General features: G+C 45.7%; 1 protein-coding gene across 2 annotated transcripts in view; it reads left to right on the plus strand.

The window, feature by feature from the left end:
• Positions 1-2,024: 2,024 nt before the first annotated feature.
• Positions 2,025-16,624, plus strand: part of LOC128839627 (neuronal acetylcholine receptor subunit alpha-7-like) — a 97,761-nt gene continuing 83,161 nt past the window's right edge. Inside the window, exon 1 of one of the 2 annotated variants that reach the window (XM_054032777.1) lies at positions 2,025-2,571. In XM_054032777.1, coding sequence (XP_053888752.1) covers positions 2,493-2,571 — 79 coding nt within the window. In that variant the 5' untranslated portion in view covers positions 2,025-2,492. Of the gene's footprint in view, positions 2,572-2,668; positions 2,721-16,624 lie in introns of those variants that run through there. The other variant, XM_054032778.1, reaches the window with a different exon arrangement.

A 16,624-nucleotide genomic window follows, 5' to 3' on the forward strand; every position in this document is an offset into this window, starting at 1 on the left:
TATTCGGCATTGGTGAGGCCTCATCTGGAGTACTGTGTCCAGTTTTGGGTCCCACACTGCAAGAAGGATGTGGAAAAATTGGAAAGAGTCCAGTAGAGGGCAACAAAAATGATTAGGGGGCTGGAGCACATGACTTATGAGGAGAAGCTGAGGGAACTGGGATTGTTTAGTCTGCAGAAGAGAAGAATGAGGGGGGATTTGATAGCTGCTTTCAACTACCTGAAGGGGGGTTCCAAAGAGGATGGCTCTAGACTGTTCTCAGTGGTAGCAGATGACAGAACAAGGAGTAATGGTCTCAAGTTGCAGTGGGGGAGGTTTAGGTTGGATATTAGGAAAAACTTTTTCACTAGGAGGGTGGTGAAGCACTGGAATGGGTTTCCTAGGGAGGTGGTGGAATCTCCTTCCTTAGAGGTTTTTAAGGTCAGGCTTGACAAAGCCCTGGCAGGGATGATTTAGTTGGGGTTGGTCCTGCTTTGAGCAGGGGGTTGGACTAGATACCTCCTGAGGTCCCTTCCAACCCTGATATTTTATGGTAGCTGTCTCTGCCACTTCACAGTGGCTCAACAGACATTTGAGACTTCAGAGCGATGCTTGGAGTTATTGTGTGCTGGTTGTGTTGTGCTTAGACAGTTGTGGGTGGCAGATAAGGGGTGGATGCTGCAGGGAGGCGGCTATGTGCATTGGGGTTATTGTGTTTGCTGGTTGTGTTGTAGTGTGGGTGGTTTTGAAGATGTGTGGCAGCAGGGCCAAGTCTCCCCTCATACAACCAATGAATTATAATATTCAAATTAGTTGTAGAGTTAGGATGGTAATTGGTTGAGTCACCTCTGATATCACAATGGTCTAGGACTCTTGGCATGGCATAGATACATGCCGTACTGTCACAGTGGTGTAATTCGTAAAGAAAATGGCTGAGAGCTTAAAAAGAGGACAGTAACAGACTGCAAATCCCAGCGCTGATTTAACCTGGAGATATTCTGAACAAAAAGAGCCCTCAGCCCTGCCTGTAGCTGTTTCCATAGCTTCACCCTGACTCAACAGACATTTTAGGCTCCGAATGACACACAGAGTGACAATCCTGGAATTTTATTACATAGATGACGGTAGCCCCTACAGGTCCCCACTAAGCTCTGGGCCCTGTTGTGCTAAGTGCTGCACTAACACAGTGAGAGACAGTTTCTGCCCCCCAAGAACTTACAGAGGAGATAGAAAAAATGTGGGAAGGGAAACAGAGGCACAGAGAGCGGAACGGCCTTGCCCAAGGTCACACAGCAGGTCAGTGGCAGAGCAGGTCTCTTGAATCCAAATCCAAAACCCTACTCACTAGACCAGGCTGCCTCCCCACGTCTTCTGTTTTAGTGACAGTCAGAGCACTAGGTCTGAGAGAGGGCATTCCCTGGAGATGGACAAGCCCAACGGGTGCTGAAAGAGAGCTGGGCAGCAAAGCACCTGAAAAGCGGATTGCTCCAACACAGGGGACGTCCCTCACCAACCCTGGTCAGAAAGAGAACAGCTGTGGGATGGTGCTTGGGGGTCTGAAGGATCCCTTGAGGGGCTGGCCTGAGATGGCCCCTGCTGGAATCACAGGAAGTTGCCTTGTGGGTGGCAATGCAGGAGTGTGCCAATCCGTCCTGACTGCATCTTTGAGAAAGTGGAACTTGGAGGCTGGGGGAAGAATCGAGAAAATGCCAGGTTTGAAGTACACGTTATTCACGTCTAACATTTTATTGCTGGTGCTTGGCCATTAAAAAAGTGGAGCTGAGAAAAAGGGAACGGACCAGAGTGTGTGCAAAAATCTCCTGGCTGAGAGGAAGCCTGAGGGGGAGGGGACAGCTATTTGTTTCTGGCTGGAGCCGTGACTGAAGGGCTGTACTGCCATGCACACAGGCAAAGGGGCAGAGTGAAGATAGTCTGAGGCCCCTGGGGCTCCGCTTTCTCACTTCTGTGCTGCTAAAATCTGAACGTCCACAGTGGAGGCTTTCTCTGCATTTAATTCCACCCAGGGGCAGGCGCCAGTTCCCTGCTAGAAATCACACTGGCAGGTAAAGGGAACAGGGGGCTGCAGCTCGCCTTGCCTGAGACATAGCTCTAGAGGCACTCTAGTACTGCCTCGGAGTTACTTACAGACAGTGGGGACGTGGAAAATCTCTCCCAGGCAGCACTGGCCCTTTGCTCCCCCTCCCCTTTCTGCACACCCCTCTTGTGCTGTCTCGCTGGCATTTGTTTCTGCACTAGAAAAGGTGCAGAGCACCAGGAAAAAAAACCTAGCAAGCCTTGGCATGCACTTGGATTTACTTAAGCAGCACTGAACTTGGCTTCCTTAGGCTGGAGGGACAGCTGGGCACATGTACTTTCCTCTCATGGTAGGAAATTGGTTGAAGGGCTTATTAGCACTGTTAACCATTGACTCTATCAAGCATTTGGTGCTGTCACAAAGACGGCATTCTGCTTTGCTGCCTGCTTAGAAGTGGCACTCTGATTCTGTTTGGACAATGCTCACTGAGAAGTGTTTGGGATTTGTTTACTCCGGATTGTATCTATGGGCATCTTTGTTTCTGTCCTTCTTTAAAGGTAAGCTCTGTTTCACCTGCTTTGTTTTCACAGGATTTCCCCCAAGAAATTCAGCTGTGTCTTTCTTTGGATTCAACTTTCTCAGGGCCAAATCTTAGTCCCATGGAGGTCAATGGGAGATTTGCAATTGATTTCATTAGGGAAAGCAGGTAAACAATTTTTATGAAGAAAACAATATCATCATCCTAGGAAATGCTATAGTGCTCTGTCGTGTTTCAAAATATAGTATTCCTGCGGTCTTATAAACAACTATGCTATCCATACTTCACAGGACTGAGACAGTTTAACTAGTGGCTAGATAGCATGATGAAGGGAGTCTTATCTCTCTGTCTTCTGGACGTTTATAATTGCATTTTCATAGTACAAAATACGATTAGAAGAGTTTCCAGAACTATTTACTTCTTATGCATAATTTTATAAGGCTTAATACTTATATAGACAGTAGATTAAACGATTTCTGGTTCAATATTTTTCCTCTATTGTATCTTTCCCTTTTAAAGTATCAATGTTTTAAGTCAGTGAGGGATACAAAGTTGCAAGAATCTATAAATTTAATGCAAATTCCCACTAGTCTTGCTAGAATGGGAGAATTTTAATCTAAGATGAATTCAGTGCTTTAACAGACTTTGTAAAATAACTACCCTGTTCTATCAAATTACCTAGGAGTTGTATGCTTCTTCCAGCACTGTAATGAGATTGTAAGACTCGTGAGAAAAGCTAAAAGGAGGGAAGTTGAAATTGCATCTGCCCTAAAAAATATCCCGTATTCCACAGCTGAAGTTTTCTCATCAATTTCTAAATGAACATGTTTCATGTAAAAACCTCTATGTGTTTGTCCGAATTATTTTTTGCTCTTGCTCTGAACATGTTGCAAAATTTAGCATTTCCCCATGGAAGACTGCTTTGGTGATTCAGGGCCATTTCTAGGCAGAAAGCCTAGAGATTGTTGCTTTAAAACTACCAGTCTGATGTGGACCATTGATTTTAGAATGAGGTATATAGTGAACTAATTTCTCAACTACATAGCACTATTTAGCCATGCTCTTTACACCTGAATAATTTCTCATCAGTTTATCTATTTAGCCATACACAACATACATTGGTTTCATTGGAGAGCTGAGAAGTGGGGTTAGGGTAACATGGCAGTAAAGTATCCCAGGTAAATGCTCTATCACCCAGCTAAAGAGAGAGTCCTGCTAGTTTTGTTTGCAAGATACCTACATGGTACTTAAAGCACTGAAGTGATAGCCAGATGCTGAAGCTGTTAGTACCTGTGAATTTTGTTTGCCAGACACCTGTATGGTACTTAATTACATTTATTTTTGCATTGAAACACTGTATTTTAAATGCTGAGATAATTACTAATTCATGAAGGAGCTGTCCGGTTTTAATGAGGAATTTGCAAATAGAGTGCTTCTATTCCCAATAATGTATGATCTTCCTTTTATTAAATGTTGTTATAAAGTCACAACTGGCCACATTTATAGCCCACTCCTGAGCTCAGTGGCGTGAACACACGACCGACCTTCAAACTAGAGGATCCCGAGTTGTCCCAAACTGTATAGACAAAGAAATATTATTTAGTAGCCCTATGAATTCTCTTTAGATTTGAGAAAAATGAAGCATGCGTCTTCTAGCTCTTTACCAATGCCGGAGCCTTTTTGAAATTCCACTCCAACTGAGTTCCTCAAGGGCTACACTCTGCACCCACATGAAAGTCAAACAAGTTAATCATAATTAACATCACTATAGCAACATGTACCAACACACCAAAAAGGAATTCATGTAATTTCTCACTTATTGCAAATCATTTCACAGGCTATTTTATGGTAGGGCATGGAATGACCTCCAATCCCCTCAGGGCACCTACTCCTTCAAAAATTTTATGCCATCTACATAAACACCTTGTGTGACAGCACCTCTGTGAACTCCCTCAGGCAGACCCTTCTGATGTGTAATTGCTTTGACTGTTAAGGAATTTATTGAACATCTAGCCTCATTTTCCCTGTTTTTAGATATGAGGTGTAGCTATCAAACAATCTCCGCTGTCTGCTTCCTAGAAGTAATGGGGAGCCCTTTCATAAACTTGATAGCAGGGCCAGCTCCAGGCACCAGCTTAACAAGCAGGTGCTTGGGGCGGCTAAGGGAGTGGGGCGGCACCTGCGGCAATTCGGAGGCGGCAGGTCCCTCACTCCCTCTAGGAGCGAAGGACCTGCCGCGGCTTTTTTTTTTTTTTTTTTTTTTGTTGCTTGGGGCAGCAGAAATGCTGGAGCCGGCCCTGCTTGATAGGTAAGTGATGGGTAGCCTGGGGTAAATTACATACCAGTCAAGCAGAAGGTGACATTGAAGTCACTTACATATGAAGGAGCATGCAGAAGAAGGTACTGCAGGAAAAGCAGCTAAGTTAAAACACGCCACCCTGTAATTCACTAATACATTATTTTGGCCTCTTGTCATGCAAGTTACTTTTCCTTACAGTTCCATGCACTCAGACTAACTTATACACTTGTCAACATCCACCTTCCGCCACCTCCTGCCTCGCTCCACAATTAGAGGCAGCGTGGTCCAGTGGGTCGGGTACTGGAGTGGGAATCAGGAAACCTGGCTTCCCGTCCCAGCTCTGTCGCTGTGTGTCCTTGGACGAGTCACTTCCTGCCTCTGTTTTCCTCCCACCCTTTGTCTGTCTCGCTTTAGTTCGATTGTAAACTCTTTGAGGCTTGTAAGCCTCTTACCTTGCTTTTGTACAGTGACTAGCACAGCAGGGTCCTGAACTGGGCTATGACTTCTAGATGCTACTGTAATAATACTACCAATTCAGCTCTGGAAAACATTTCCTGCTTAGGAAGATGTCATTTACTTGCACCTTAGATCTGGAGTACAACTTACAGAAAACTCCATCATTGTGGGAAATGATCCGTGCCTACCGATATTCAGCAGTTAAATAGGGGGAGAAATCGTTTACAGTGGTTAACAAAAGCAGAACAAACACCAGACCTTGAAACGAAACAAATGGGACAATGGATTCAATTTTTGAAAGCATCTATTTTCCGAAGTGACTTAGGCTCCACTGAAATCAATAGAAGTTAGGAGCCTAAATACTTTAAGAATCTGGGCCTTAGACAATTAAACACTGGTGGCTGTCCTGTGCCAGTTGGCTCGGGCTAAGGGGCTGTTTGATTGTGGTGTAGACATTGGGACTTGGGCTGAAGCTTGAGCTCTGGGACCCGCCCACCTTGAAGGCTCCAGCCCCAGTCTGAACATCCACAACATAATTAAACAGCCCCTTAGCCCAAGCCCCACGAGCCTGAATCAGTGGGCACAAGCCGGCTCTGGGTTTTTAATTGCAGTGTAGATATAGCTTGAGGGAGAAATCTTGGCTCCACTGAAATCAATGGAAGTTTTGTCACTGATTACCACGGAGCAAGGATTTCACCCTTAGGAGCGTAAGTTCCATTGACTTGCAATGAGACTTTGGCTCCGAGGGAGTTCGGCACCTCAGTACCTTCGAGGATCTGGGCCTAGAAGCCTAAATCCCTTGTGAAAATGGAACTTCGGCACCTTTGACTATTTTATCCAGGGAAGTTAGATATTATACAACGAAGGCTGGACAGTGAAGCAGTTAGCCAGCAGACCGATCTGCCTTAGGGAGCTCACTCAGGCACTTTCACAAGAGGTGTTTCAGTGTAGGATGAATTAAACATCTGATGGACTAGTGGAGAGGAAAATCCTGCTCCACGCAGGGTTTGGAAGTAAGGACCCAGGAGGCCATTTCCAGCCCTATCATACATCCCATCCCATGAGTTATGCCAGAGTTTGTGACAAATCAATATTATTTGATCATTTGTCCCGTATCTTTAATTTTATCCTTCTGTTTATATTGAAAAATCAATGAATTTTGGAGAAGACTCCTCTAATGTGACCCTTGCACACAGACTGTCAAAGGTCTGAGAGAGAGATTTGGCTAGGAGCTGGGTTTGCAAACAGTGATGTAGTCTTGAGAATGGATTTTAAAACCTGTTCTTGGCCCGAATTTGGCAAAGCACTTAAGCACATGCTTAAGAATGGCCTTTAAGTCCCATTGATTTTAAAGTCAAGCATACGCTTAGTGCTTTATTTTATCTGGGCCTTAATGAAGTTGTGCCTTGGCCTCACTTGACCAGAACAACTGTGTTAGCGGAAAAGCCTTTTTAAACCTGTGCCTTAAAATAGTTTCCTTTCACAAGAAAAACTGACTTGAGACAGAGCCTTATAGGACTAGGGAGGCAAGTTCAGTTTGACCCTGTAAAACCATTGTAAAGGGAGTATTAGGCATCTGTTCATCAATCTGTGGAGCTCCTTGCTAGAGGATGTTGTGAAGGCCAAGACTATAACAGGGTTCAAAAGAGAACTAGATACATTCATGGAGGTCCAGCAATGGCTGATGGGCCGGGATGGCATTCCTAGTCCCTGTTTGCCAGAAGCTGGGAATGGATCACTTGATGATGACCTGTTCTGTTCATTCCATCTGGGGCACCTGGCATTGGCCACTGTCAGAAGACAGGATACGGGGTTAGATAGACCTTTGATCTGACCAGTATGGCCGTTCTCATGAAAGACAAGTCTAATGCCACCATGGAGAGAATCAGCAATTGCACCCTTGGTATCTCGCTCTGTGATGTAGTGCTGTAAATGATTGGATGGATCCATGTTTAGAAAGTACTGTAGCAATCACAGCAGATGGGAGATTTTCACCTGGTCATTATGGCTGAGATTTTCAAATCAATTGAAGGGAGTCAAGTGCCCAAATCCCATTTCATTTCACTGGCTATTCTGAATCTATACCCTGAATGAGCTGTTATAGTGAACAAAAAAATTAGATTGCAGGATTTGAGGTAATGTCTTACCATCTCCAGTAAGTGGTCACATTGCACCTAACATGGTTGTCACATGGTGTTCAGTACCCAGAAATCCTGCATGATCGAATTAAAATAAATGGGCAAAGCCGTGGACAAGAGGCGGCCCAGAATTGCTGGATTGTCACTAGCTTGTGTGCTGCAATAATGCAGCCCTACGTTAGGCCCTATGCCATACGTTGACAAGACTTTGCTGCTCATTTTGAGTGTTCTCACTGGTATGTGTTATGTCCAGGGAATATGATATTGGGTCAGCATCTTCTGCGTTGCGCGATGCTGCAGATACCAGACTTGAATGCTATGCTGGAAATAACGCTCTCTGCCTACCCCAGGCTCACAGCTAAGCCAGTATGTCAGGAAGAGATATAATCAGTTGTTTGTGCGGCCACTTGTCCACACGTCAGTGGTCAGATGTATGCATGGCTAAGACCTTGCCTCTCTCTGGTGGGCAAGCTGTCCAATATACAGCACAGCAATATATCCTGCTTGGCAGGGCTTATGGGAACCTTTATAACTTTCTAAGAGCCTTTGAAAGTCAATACAGTTAAGAGAGGTCAGTTAATGCACTGAGGGAAAAGGGATTTACAGCACCCACTTCAATCCCCACGATTAAAAACCCTTAGATTATTCTGGGTTTAAACTGAAACAGAGTCTAGGGCCAGGGTTTCAAAACAGTTCAATACACACGAGCTCCCATCGAGAACGGAGACCCCCTCCCCATTCTATTCCCCCCCAATCGAGAACCAGGGCAGCTGCTGGGTCCCGGCCATGGGTATGTCAGCGGCTCACAGTCGGTTTACTGCAGCTCCCATTACATTAATGGAATCTGATAAGGACTGCATCAGTGAACGCCCTCTAAAGTTCGGCTCCCCAGCCATTACCCTTGAGGTTTGCCTTGTTTCCAAGCTTCAGGCTATGAGACCTCTGGCTGCCTAAGCCAAGGTCTTAACCCAGGGCCTGTCAGGTCCCATGTACAGAGTCCCACACCTCCTTCCACAGAGCCTAACCCTAGCTGCGCTCAGAAGGGAAGCCCGCAGCCCCCCAGGAAAGGAGTTCTGCATTGGTGGGGCCTAGTGTTACATGCAGCAGGTGGTGCAATCAGAGTCCATGGTCACTTCTTAGGCAGCCAATGGGGGAAAACAGTCTTTCATCCCCAGGAAGAGGTTCTTGAGGAGGTAGTTGTTTAAAGGCCCCATAGCCTAGTTCATCGCTGACCACCCCCGTGTCACTGTAAAGAACTTTCTCCTCAGAATCAGTTTCAGATGTTCCTGTCCCCAGACTGGCCTTGAAGGTGTAAACTCCTGCTCAAACCCAGGCCCTGCTACGCTCTCAGAGAACAGCACTGTTATGATAGCAGAACCAACAGGACTGCCTGAACGTGGGCACTCAGTTGCCCAGGCCCACCGACGGCGGGGGCGGGGGGGCACAAAGGGGACAATTTCCAGTGGCCCAGGTGATTAAAAGGCCCTGGGTCCCCTGGCCGCCATCACCGGTGGCCATGCAGCGGGGCTAAGGCAGGCTTCCTGCCCGCCCTGACCCTTTGCTGCTCCCGGAAGTGACCGGAACCCCTGGGGGGAGGAGGGGAACAGGGAGTTTCCGCGTGCTGCTCCCGGCCCAGCGCCGACTCTACAGCTCTCATTGGCTGCCTAGAAGCTGCTGCCAGAGGGTGTGCCGGTTGCTTTCGGGAGCCGCCTGAGGTAAGCGCCGCACCCCCCCCCAACCCCCGCCGGCACCCAAACTCCCTACTACAGCCCGACCCCTCACCGCCTCCAGCACCCAAACTCCCTCCCAAAGCCCGACCCCTCACCCCCTCCGGCACCAAACTCCCTCCCAGAGCCTGCACCTCCTCCCGCTCCCAGAGCCCGCTCCCATAGCCTGCACCCCCTCCTGCACCCTCCCAGAGCCCCCCTCCCACACCCAAACAGCCTCCCAGAGCCCGCACCCTACACCCAAACTCCCTCCCTGAGCCCGCACCCCCTCCTGCACCCAAACTGCCTCTCAGAACCCGCACCCCCCGCTCCCAGACTCCCTCTCAGAACCCGCACCCCTCCTGCACCAATCTTCCTCTGTGACATTCCCCTCTGGTGTTGTCTGGACCAGTGATGTGCTAGGTCTCTCCAATCCTTGACTCTGGGAGCCAGACTTACCCTGCTCTGCTGTGAGAACCCCACTCCTGGGCTGTTCACGCACAGCCTCTTAGCACTCTCAATGTCCTTACAAACTTAGATGCTTCTCACCACAGGCTGGCTGGTTACTTTTCAGCCACTCTCTCCCCTTTGATCAGCGTTTCAGTCACTTGGTGGGGGTGTCTGTAGATGTAGGTGGAGGAGAGAGAGCATGGCAGATGTCTCCCCCTTTTATCATGTCCTTTCTTTCCTCTTGGCTTTGCCCCCCTCCCCTTCAGAGTCAGGTGAGCATTACTGAGTCTCTGGGTCATTACTATGCCCGCAGCTTAGATCAGGATCGGGCCTTACAGTTCTTTGGAGAGGAGTCAGAGAGCATGACTGTAGATGCCTGGGGTCCAGTTCTAGTCTTGTTTACAGTGGTGCAAATCAGGAGTGACTCCATTTAAATACGTGGAATTACAATGGCATAAAATCTGTTTAAACAAAATCAGAATCAGGCCCCTGCATCCACACTGCCCAAGAGCACCTGTTATTGCTCCGATTCCTGCTCTTGAACAGAATTATTCAAATAGGTCAAAGCTGACATGATCCTCAGTGGACCCCGGAAGTCACAAAGGCCCTAGTTTTCACACTGTTTGCCTTCCCCATCAGGTCTTACAAAAAGATGGGAGTCAGGGTCCAATCCTGCACTCACAGCAAAGACAGCGATGTCTGGCAGCTTGGAAGCAGAGAGACACACGGTAACAAAAAACGATGCTTCAAAAGGAGTCATTGACATTCAGAAAGGACTCGTACAATAGGCCATACTTCAAGACATGGCTAATGTTCAGACACTTGATGTGCAGATAAGCAAATCAGACCAAAGCCAGCCAAAATCAAATACTTCGACCGAGGGCTCTAGATCTTGATTAGTTGCCAGCATAATTTGATCAGACAGCCAGGGTCATAGCGCTCCTCATCAAGAGATTCTCAAAAGCAGCATCCAACTTCAGTCTGGAATGTTAAGTTGGCTTTCAGAGTCCCCCTCACCCACTCCTCCTTCAACCCCCTGAGTTCCGCTGCCTCATTTCCCTTTCCATTGCAGTAGCCCTTTTTTGACACTAATCACTTCCATTAGCAGGATTTCAGAACGAGGGGCTCGATCCATGGTCCCAGTCCTGCTTCCTCTAGACAGACACATCTAACCCTGGCTTAAAATCAGAAACTCAGTTGCACCTGCTTACATCAGGGCTGAACTGGGTCCAAAGGGATTTACACAGTCTTTGATTCCTCAGTGTCTAAAAGCAAAGGCTGAGTAGATGGTTGAGTTCAAGACCCAACCAAAACTTCTATCAGAAAGTCCCCATCCCCCTAGACATCCTCTATCCACTTCAACCCACCAGCGACAGGGAAGAAAGAATTAATGACTACACGACTTAAAGCAGGCATTGTCCAAAAAGTAGTCCCTGTAAATCCACAGACATATATTCAACTAGGCCAATGGCTGTGTCACAGGCTACACTTCATAGGAGGAAACTTGTGTAGCTTTTCATTCATAAAATTAGCAGTCGCAGCTGTCTAAATCTCATTGGCGGACGGGGATAAGAAGGAGAAATAAATGATTGTGGCTTAGGTGATCAGTAGGGTGAGACTTTTTTTAAAAGCACTCAGCGTTGGCTTGACTCCGAAGTTAATGGTAAAACGCCTGCTCTTACTGGCTCTTCCAGGTGACTCACAAGTTCTCGGGACACAGTACGTGGTTTGCACAGACCGCACAGCTGTCAGGAAGGGTTTCACAGTGCTCTGCTCTGTATAAAATTAGGCTACCGAGTGAGTCATTGGATATTTACAAGTACAGCTGCCACTTTGGGGGTGTTCCGCTTGGCAGGGATTCAAGGAGGTGGCTCTGAAATGTGATTGGTGAAAATTAAAAGGTGCTTTCACTATCGGAAGGGTGATTTTGTGAGTAGGGTACATCTACACTGCAATGAAAAGCCCTGTGCCAGCTGACTTGGGCTCGTGGGGCTTCGCCTAAGGGGCTGTTTAATTGCAGTAGATGTTCAGGCTTGGGCTGGAGCCTGGGCTCTAGGACTCTGCCAGGCGGGCCAGCTATGAGTGTCTAATCGCAGTGTAGACACACACCTGTCACCACTGGCCTGGGACTCAGGAAATCTGGTTTCAAGTCCCGGCTCTGCATCCTGTGCAACTTCGGACAAATAACATCAGTTTTCCCTCTGTAAAAGGAGGATAATACTTCACTTCTTTCACCCATGTCTGTCTTGTCTATCTCCTTGTCAGGGAACGTCTCTCAATATGTGTTTGTATGGCGCCTAGCACAATGGGGCCCTGATCGGAGTTGGGGTCTCTAGGCCCTACTGTAATAGAAACACTGTTTGTATTCCCATAGTGTGTAGGAGCCCCAGGCATGGACCAGGACCCCATTGTGTGAGGCGCTGCACAAAGAGAAAATAATAATGAAAGAAACATTAGTCAGATCTGTGCCTGGATATCTTCCTATCCTCACCTCTGCAATTCTGCTCATGTCTACACTGCCCCAGCTGCTCCTGTGCTGAAATCCATCTCCTGGCTCTATGCTGACTCAATTCTTGATGGCCTTCCCAAATCTCCAGCATGTTCACAATCAACCTGGTGCTGAGTAGGTTTTTCACATCTATAATACCTCACTCCTAGTCTCAGACAACCCCGCTGGCTTCCTGCAGCCAGCTCGAAACTGAAAATAAAACAATACCTGGCTCTTGTATAGCATTTTTCAGCGGTGGATCTCAGATTGCTTTACAAAAGCATCATGATTTCCATTTTATAGATGGGGAAACTGAGGCACAGTGTGGTGAAGTATCTTGCCCAAGGCCACATCAAGAAGAGAACTAGGGTCTCCTAATTCCCAGGCCAATGCTCTGTACTAGTGGTTCTCAACCAGGGGCACGTGGGGGTATGCAGAGGTCTTCCAGGGGGTACATCAACTCATCTAGACATTTGCCTAGTTTTACAACAGGCTACATAAAAAGCACTAGCGAAGTCAGTACAAACTAAAATTTTATAGACAATGACTTGTTTATACTGCTCTATATACTATACACTGAAATGTAAACCCAATATTTATATGCCAATTGATTTATTTTATAATTATATGGTAAAAATGAGAAAGTCAGCCATGTTTCAGTAACAGTGTGCTGTGACAATTCTGTATTTTTATGTCTGATTCTGTAAGTTTTGGAGTGAGGTGAAACTTGGGTGTAGACAAGACAAATCAAATTCTTGAAAGGGGTACACTAGTCTGGAAAGGTTCAGAACCACTGCTCAATATGCCAGTCAACACTGCCTCCCTCGGGGACTTCCCCCTTTCTTATCACACAGATTTCATCTTACCACTCCCCTCCAGGTCTTCTCCACCCTCCAGTCACGTTATTTCTGTCCCTTGACACAATCTGGCCATTGCTGGTGAAAGAATATTCTCCTCTGCCACTCCTAATATCTGTAACGGCCTTCGTACCCCCTTGCTGTCTCAGCTGTCTTTGATTCTGTATCAAATCTCAGCAAGACATTTTCTCCCTTGTTTGTGCCTCTTCATTTTTCTCTCCCTTTGCTGTTCTTTGTGTGTTGTTACAATACTCAATGCTCTGTTGTTTGGGGCTAAAGTAAAAAAAACAACCACCCTTATTTTAATCAAATAGTCATTTTTACTTTAGGGAATTACATGAGCTTTAAATACTAGTTATTTCTATCTTAGGGGAATGCTCTCTGTATGTGTATATATATCTACTCAATATATGTTCCATTCTATGCATCCGAAGAAGTGGGCTGTAGCTCACGAAAGCTTATGCTCAAATACATTTGTTAGTCTCTAAGGTGCCACAAGTACTCCTGTTCTTTTTGCAGATACAGACTAACACGGCTGCTACTCTGAAACCTGTCATATCTTCTTGTCAACTGTTTGAAATGGGCCACCCCGATTACATTGACCTCATTACCACTACAAAGTATTCTACTGTTGAGAATAGCCCACTTCCACCTTAATTAAATTGTCTCGTTAGCACTGACCCCCAACTTGGTGAGGCAACACACATCTTTTCATGTACTGTCATATACCTGCCTTCTGTATTTTCCACTCCATGCATTCGATGAAGTGGGTTTTAGCCCACGAAAGCTTATGCCCAAATAAATGTTAGTCTCTAAGGTGCCACAAGTACTCCTTGTTGTTTTTATCAAATCTATGCTAAACCAAAGCCTTTCATCTCATCTTCAAGCAACCTTTAACAACCAGTCACTACAGTGCAGTCTAGGGCCAACTTCTGCTCTCATTTACTTCAGTATAAATGCCAGCAAAGCTGGACTGCTTGTGTCCAGAACACATGAGGTATTTTTTCACATTCTTCATCTAATGAGCTCTGAAGGTTAGAATCAAAGACTATACAAAAGGAAACGAGATGAAAGATATTTTAACCAAAGACAAGAAATACTCAAGTACAATGCATACACATTATGAGGCAGTTGATGTGAGAGAGTTACCATTTTCATTTCTAAACAAGGATACAATTTGAAGAGCACTTTGTCTTAAATATAATATGGACTAAAATCCAAAGGAAAAACGACCTAAAAAAAGAAAGGACTTGCAATTGTGGGGAAATGCCATGCCACTGACTACACATAAGAACAAAAGCAGATGGAAATATTGGTATTTTGGGAGATTAAATGACATATGGCAATGACATGCTTTACATTCCCAGAAATCTGCAGAATACACTAAGTAAACGGTAGGCATGCACATGTCTGACAAAGTGGAATGAATTTGCGGCATTTCTTCAAAGCGGGTTAGATTCCTAGTGAATATTCTAAAACAGACACACCTGAAAACATATTTTATGCTCCACACTTTCCCATTTTGCCTGGATCATCCCCATTATCTGTTTCACTATTCTTTACTTCACATCCTAGAAAAAAAAATCCTTACATTTGTTTATTCCATATGAAAACATCATAGTGGAAACTAGAAACCCTATAAGAATCGAAGGAGAAACCACCTGAAAGATAAATATGTAAGTGCAAATATCCCATAGGATTCTAGAAGGGCTTTTATGATATTTCCATAATGCCAAACAGATTCTTCTTTAGTTTTCTTAATACTGTCTTGCTGTATAATCTTTCCTATCATACTGAGTGATGTCTGAATTGACTATAGAAATAAATCATACATGCTGGTATAATGAGACTGATGTTCAAGAAAGGAAAATTTGGGGAATTAAGAATATCTGATTGTTAAAAAAGAAAAAAAATATGGGGAAGAGAGAAGGGATCCAACAGGAATATACAGATTCAGTTAAAGCAGCTACAGAAAACATAAGGGCAGCAAATAAGTAGAATGAGTTAATGATAGCCTAAGGGGTTAAGGGCTTTTATAAATATATCAGGAGACTAAATACTAGAGAAGCAGCAGTGTGATGGGAAGAGGAATGAAGTTAATGATGATTCCAGAACGCTCAGCTACGGAACTGCTTTAAGAGTTAAATGTCGCTCAAACAAAAGCAATGTAATAAAGATGCCCGGAGAATTGGGAATTGGTGGAGACCTGGTAAGAGCTGTGTATAGAACGACGGAAAAGGAATATTTTTGGGATAGTCAGGGAGGACTGGACAATATCCAATAATACGAATCAAGTAATAACTGTCTGTGTAAAGTTCCTCTGCCAAAGCAAAAGGAAGGAAGTTGACACAATTAAAATCATTCAGATAAAATCACCCTCTAAAAGCTTAAACTCCTAAAACCTGCCAAAAGAATCTTTAAAAAAAAGAAGAAGTGGGGAAGAAAGGGCGGAAGCAATACATGTGGCCAGCAGAGCTCAGATTAAAACTCCCTAATTTTTTTTTTTAAATCCAAAAGATGTTATTTAGAAGCAGGAAGGGATGTGCCGAGACAGATTTCAAGGAGGAGCAATTTCCAGACCCACCAGGACCCAACAGAACAAAAGCTGGATCACCTCCAAATTCAGAAGGAATTCATATTACAGTAGCACCTCGAGAGCCTACCCAAGATCAGGGGCCCATTGTGCTGGGTGCCGCACAAACACAGGCTGTGTCTACACTACACACCATTGGTGGTGGCACATAGTGTATGTGTAGCTACACACTGGTTCCACCCTGCGGTGTGTAGCTATACGTGTCAGTGAAAGGCTCTGGCAGAGGGGAGGCAGGGAGACACTACATGGCTAAAAATAGCAGCCTGGAGGAGGAGGCACAGCTTGGGTGAGCAGAGTGTACTCGCGTACACACCCACACCCTTCAGGCGTGGCTTTACTCCCCTAAGCCGCACCTCACCAGCTCCCTGGCTATTTACATCTCCACCCTGATATAACGCTGTCCTCGGGAGCCAAAAAATCTTACCGCGTTATAGGTGAAACCGCGTTATATCGAACTTGCTTTGATCTGCCGGAGTGCGCAGCCCCCCCCCCCGGAGCACTGCTTTACCGCGTTATATCCGAATTCGTGTTATATCGGGTTGCGTTCTATATCCACGCTGTATGTATTCTACATGCAGTGCAGCACTACCCATAGAGGGGGAGATTACCTTCCCCAAAGAGCTTATTTCTACATAGACAAGACAACGGGTGGGAGGGGAGATAGAGGCACAAGAGGAGAAGTGACTTACCTGAAGGTAAGAGCCAGAAGTAGGACCCAGCTCTCCTGGATCCCAGCCCAGCACCCTATTCAATGGACTGCACAACAGACAAGGGGGATGGATGGATGGGAGAGGAATGCTCAGTGGTACAGTCCATAAATAGGGCTGTCTGTCTGAGCACAAAGCTCCAACAAGAGGTTCTCAGATACAGCCAGGTCCTGCATCTCTAAGGGCTTTAAAAATCAAAGTTACACTTTGAATAACTTTACAATCAAAGCAGCTAACCAATGGGTATAGGGAACCGGATGCCTAAGGAGACTATGCAACACGCAGTACCACAAAAGGGCAGTTCTTCCCAGGATGCATGCTGCTGCCAACTTCTACTAGACTAAACGTCACCTAAGCCAGTAACCACTGAGCGTTTCT

This window comes from Malaclemys terrapin, chromosome 6 (genome assembly GCF_027887155.1).
Source record: "Malaclemys terrapin pileata isolate rMalTer1 chromosome 6, rMalTer1.hap1, whole genome shotgun sequence".
Taxonomy (NCBI): Eukaryota; Metazoa; Chordata; order Testudines; family Emydidae; genus Malaclemys; species Malaclemys terrapin.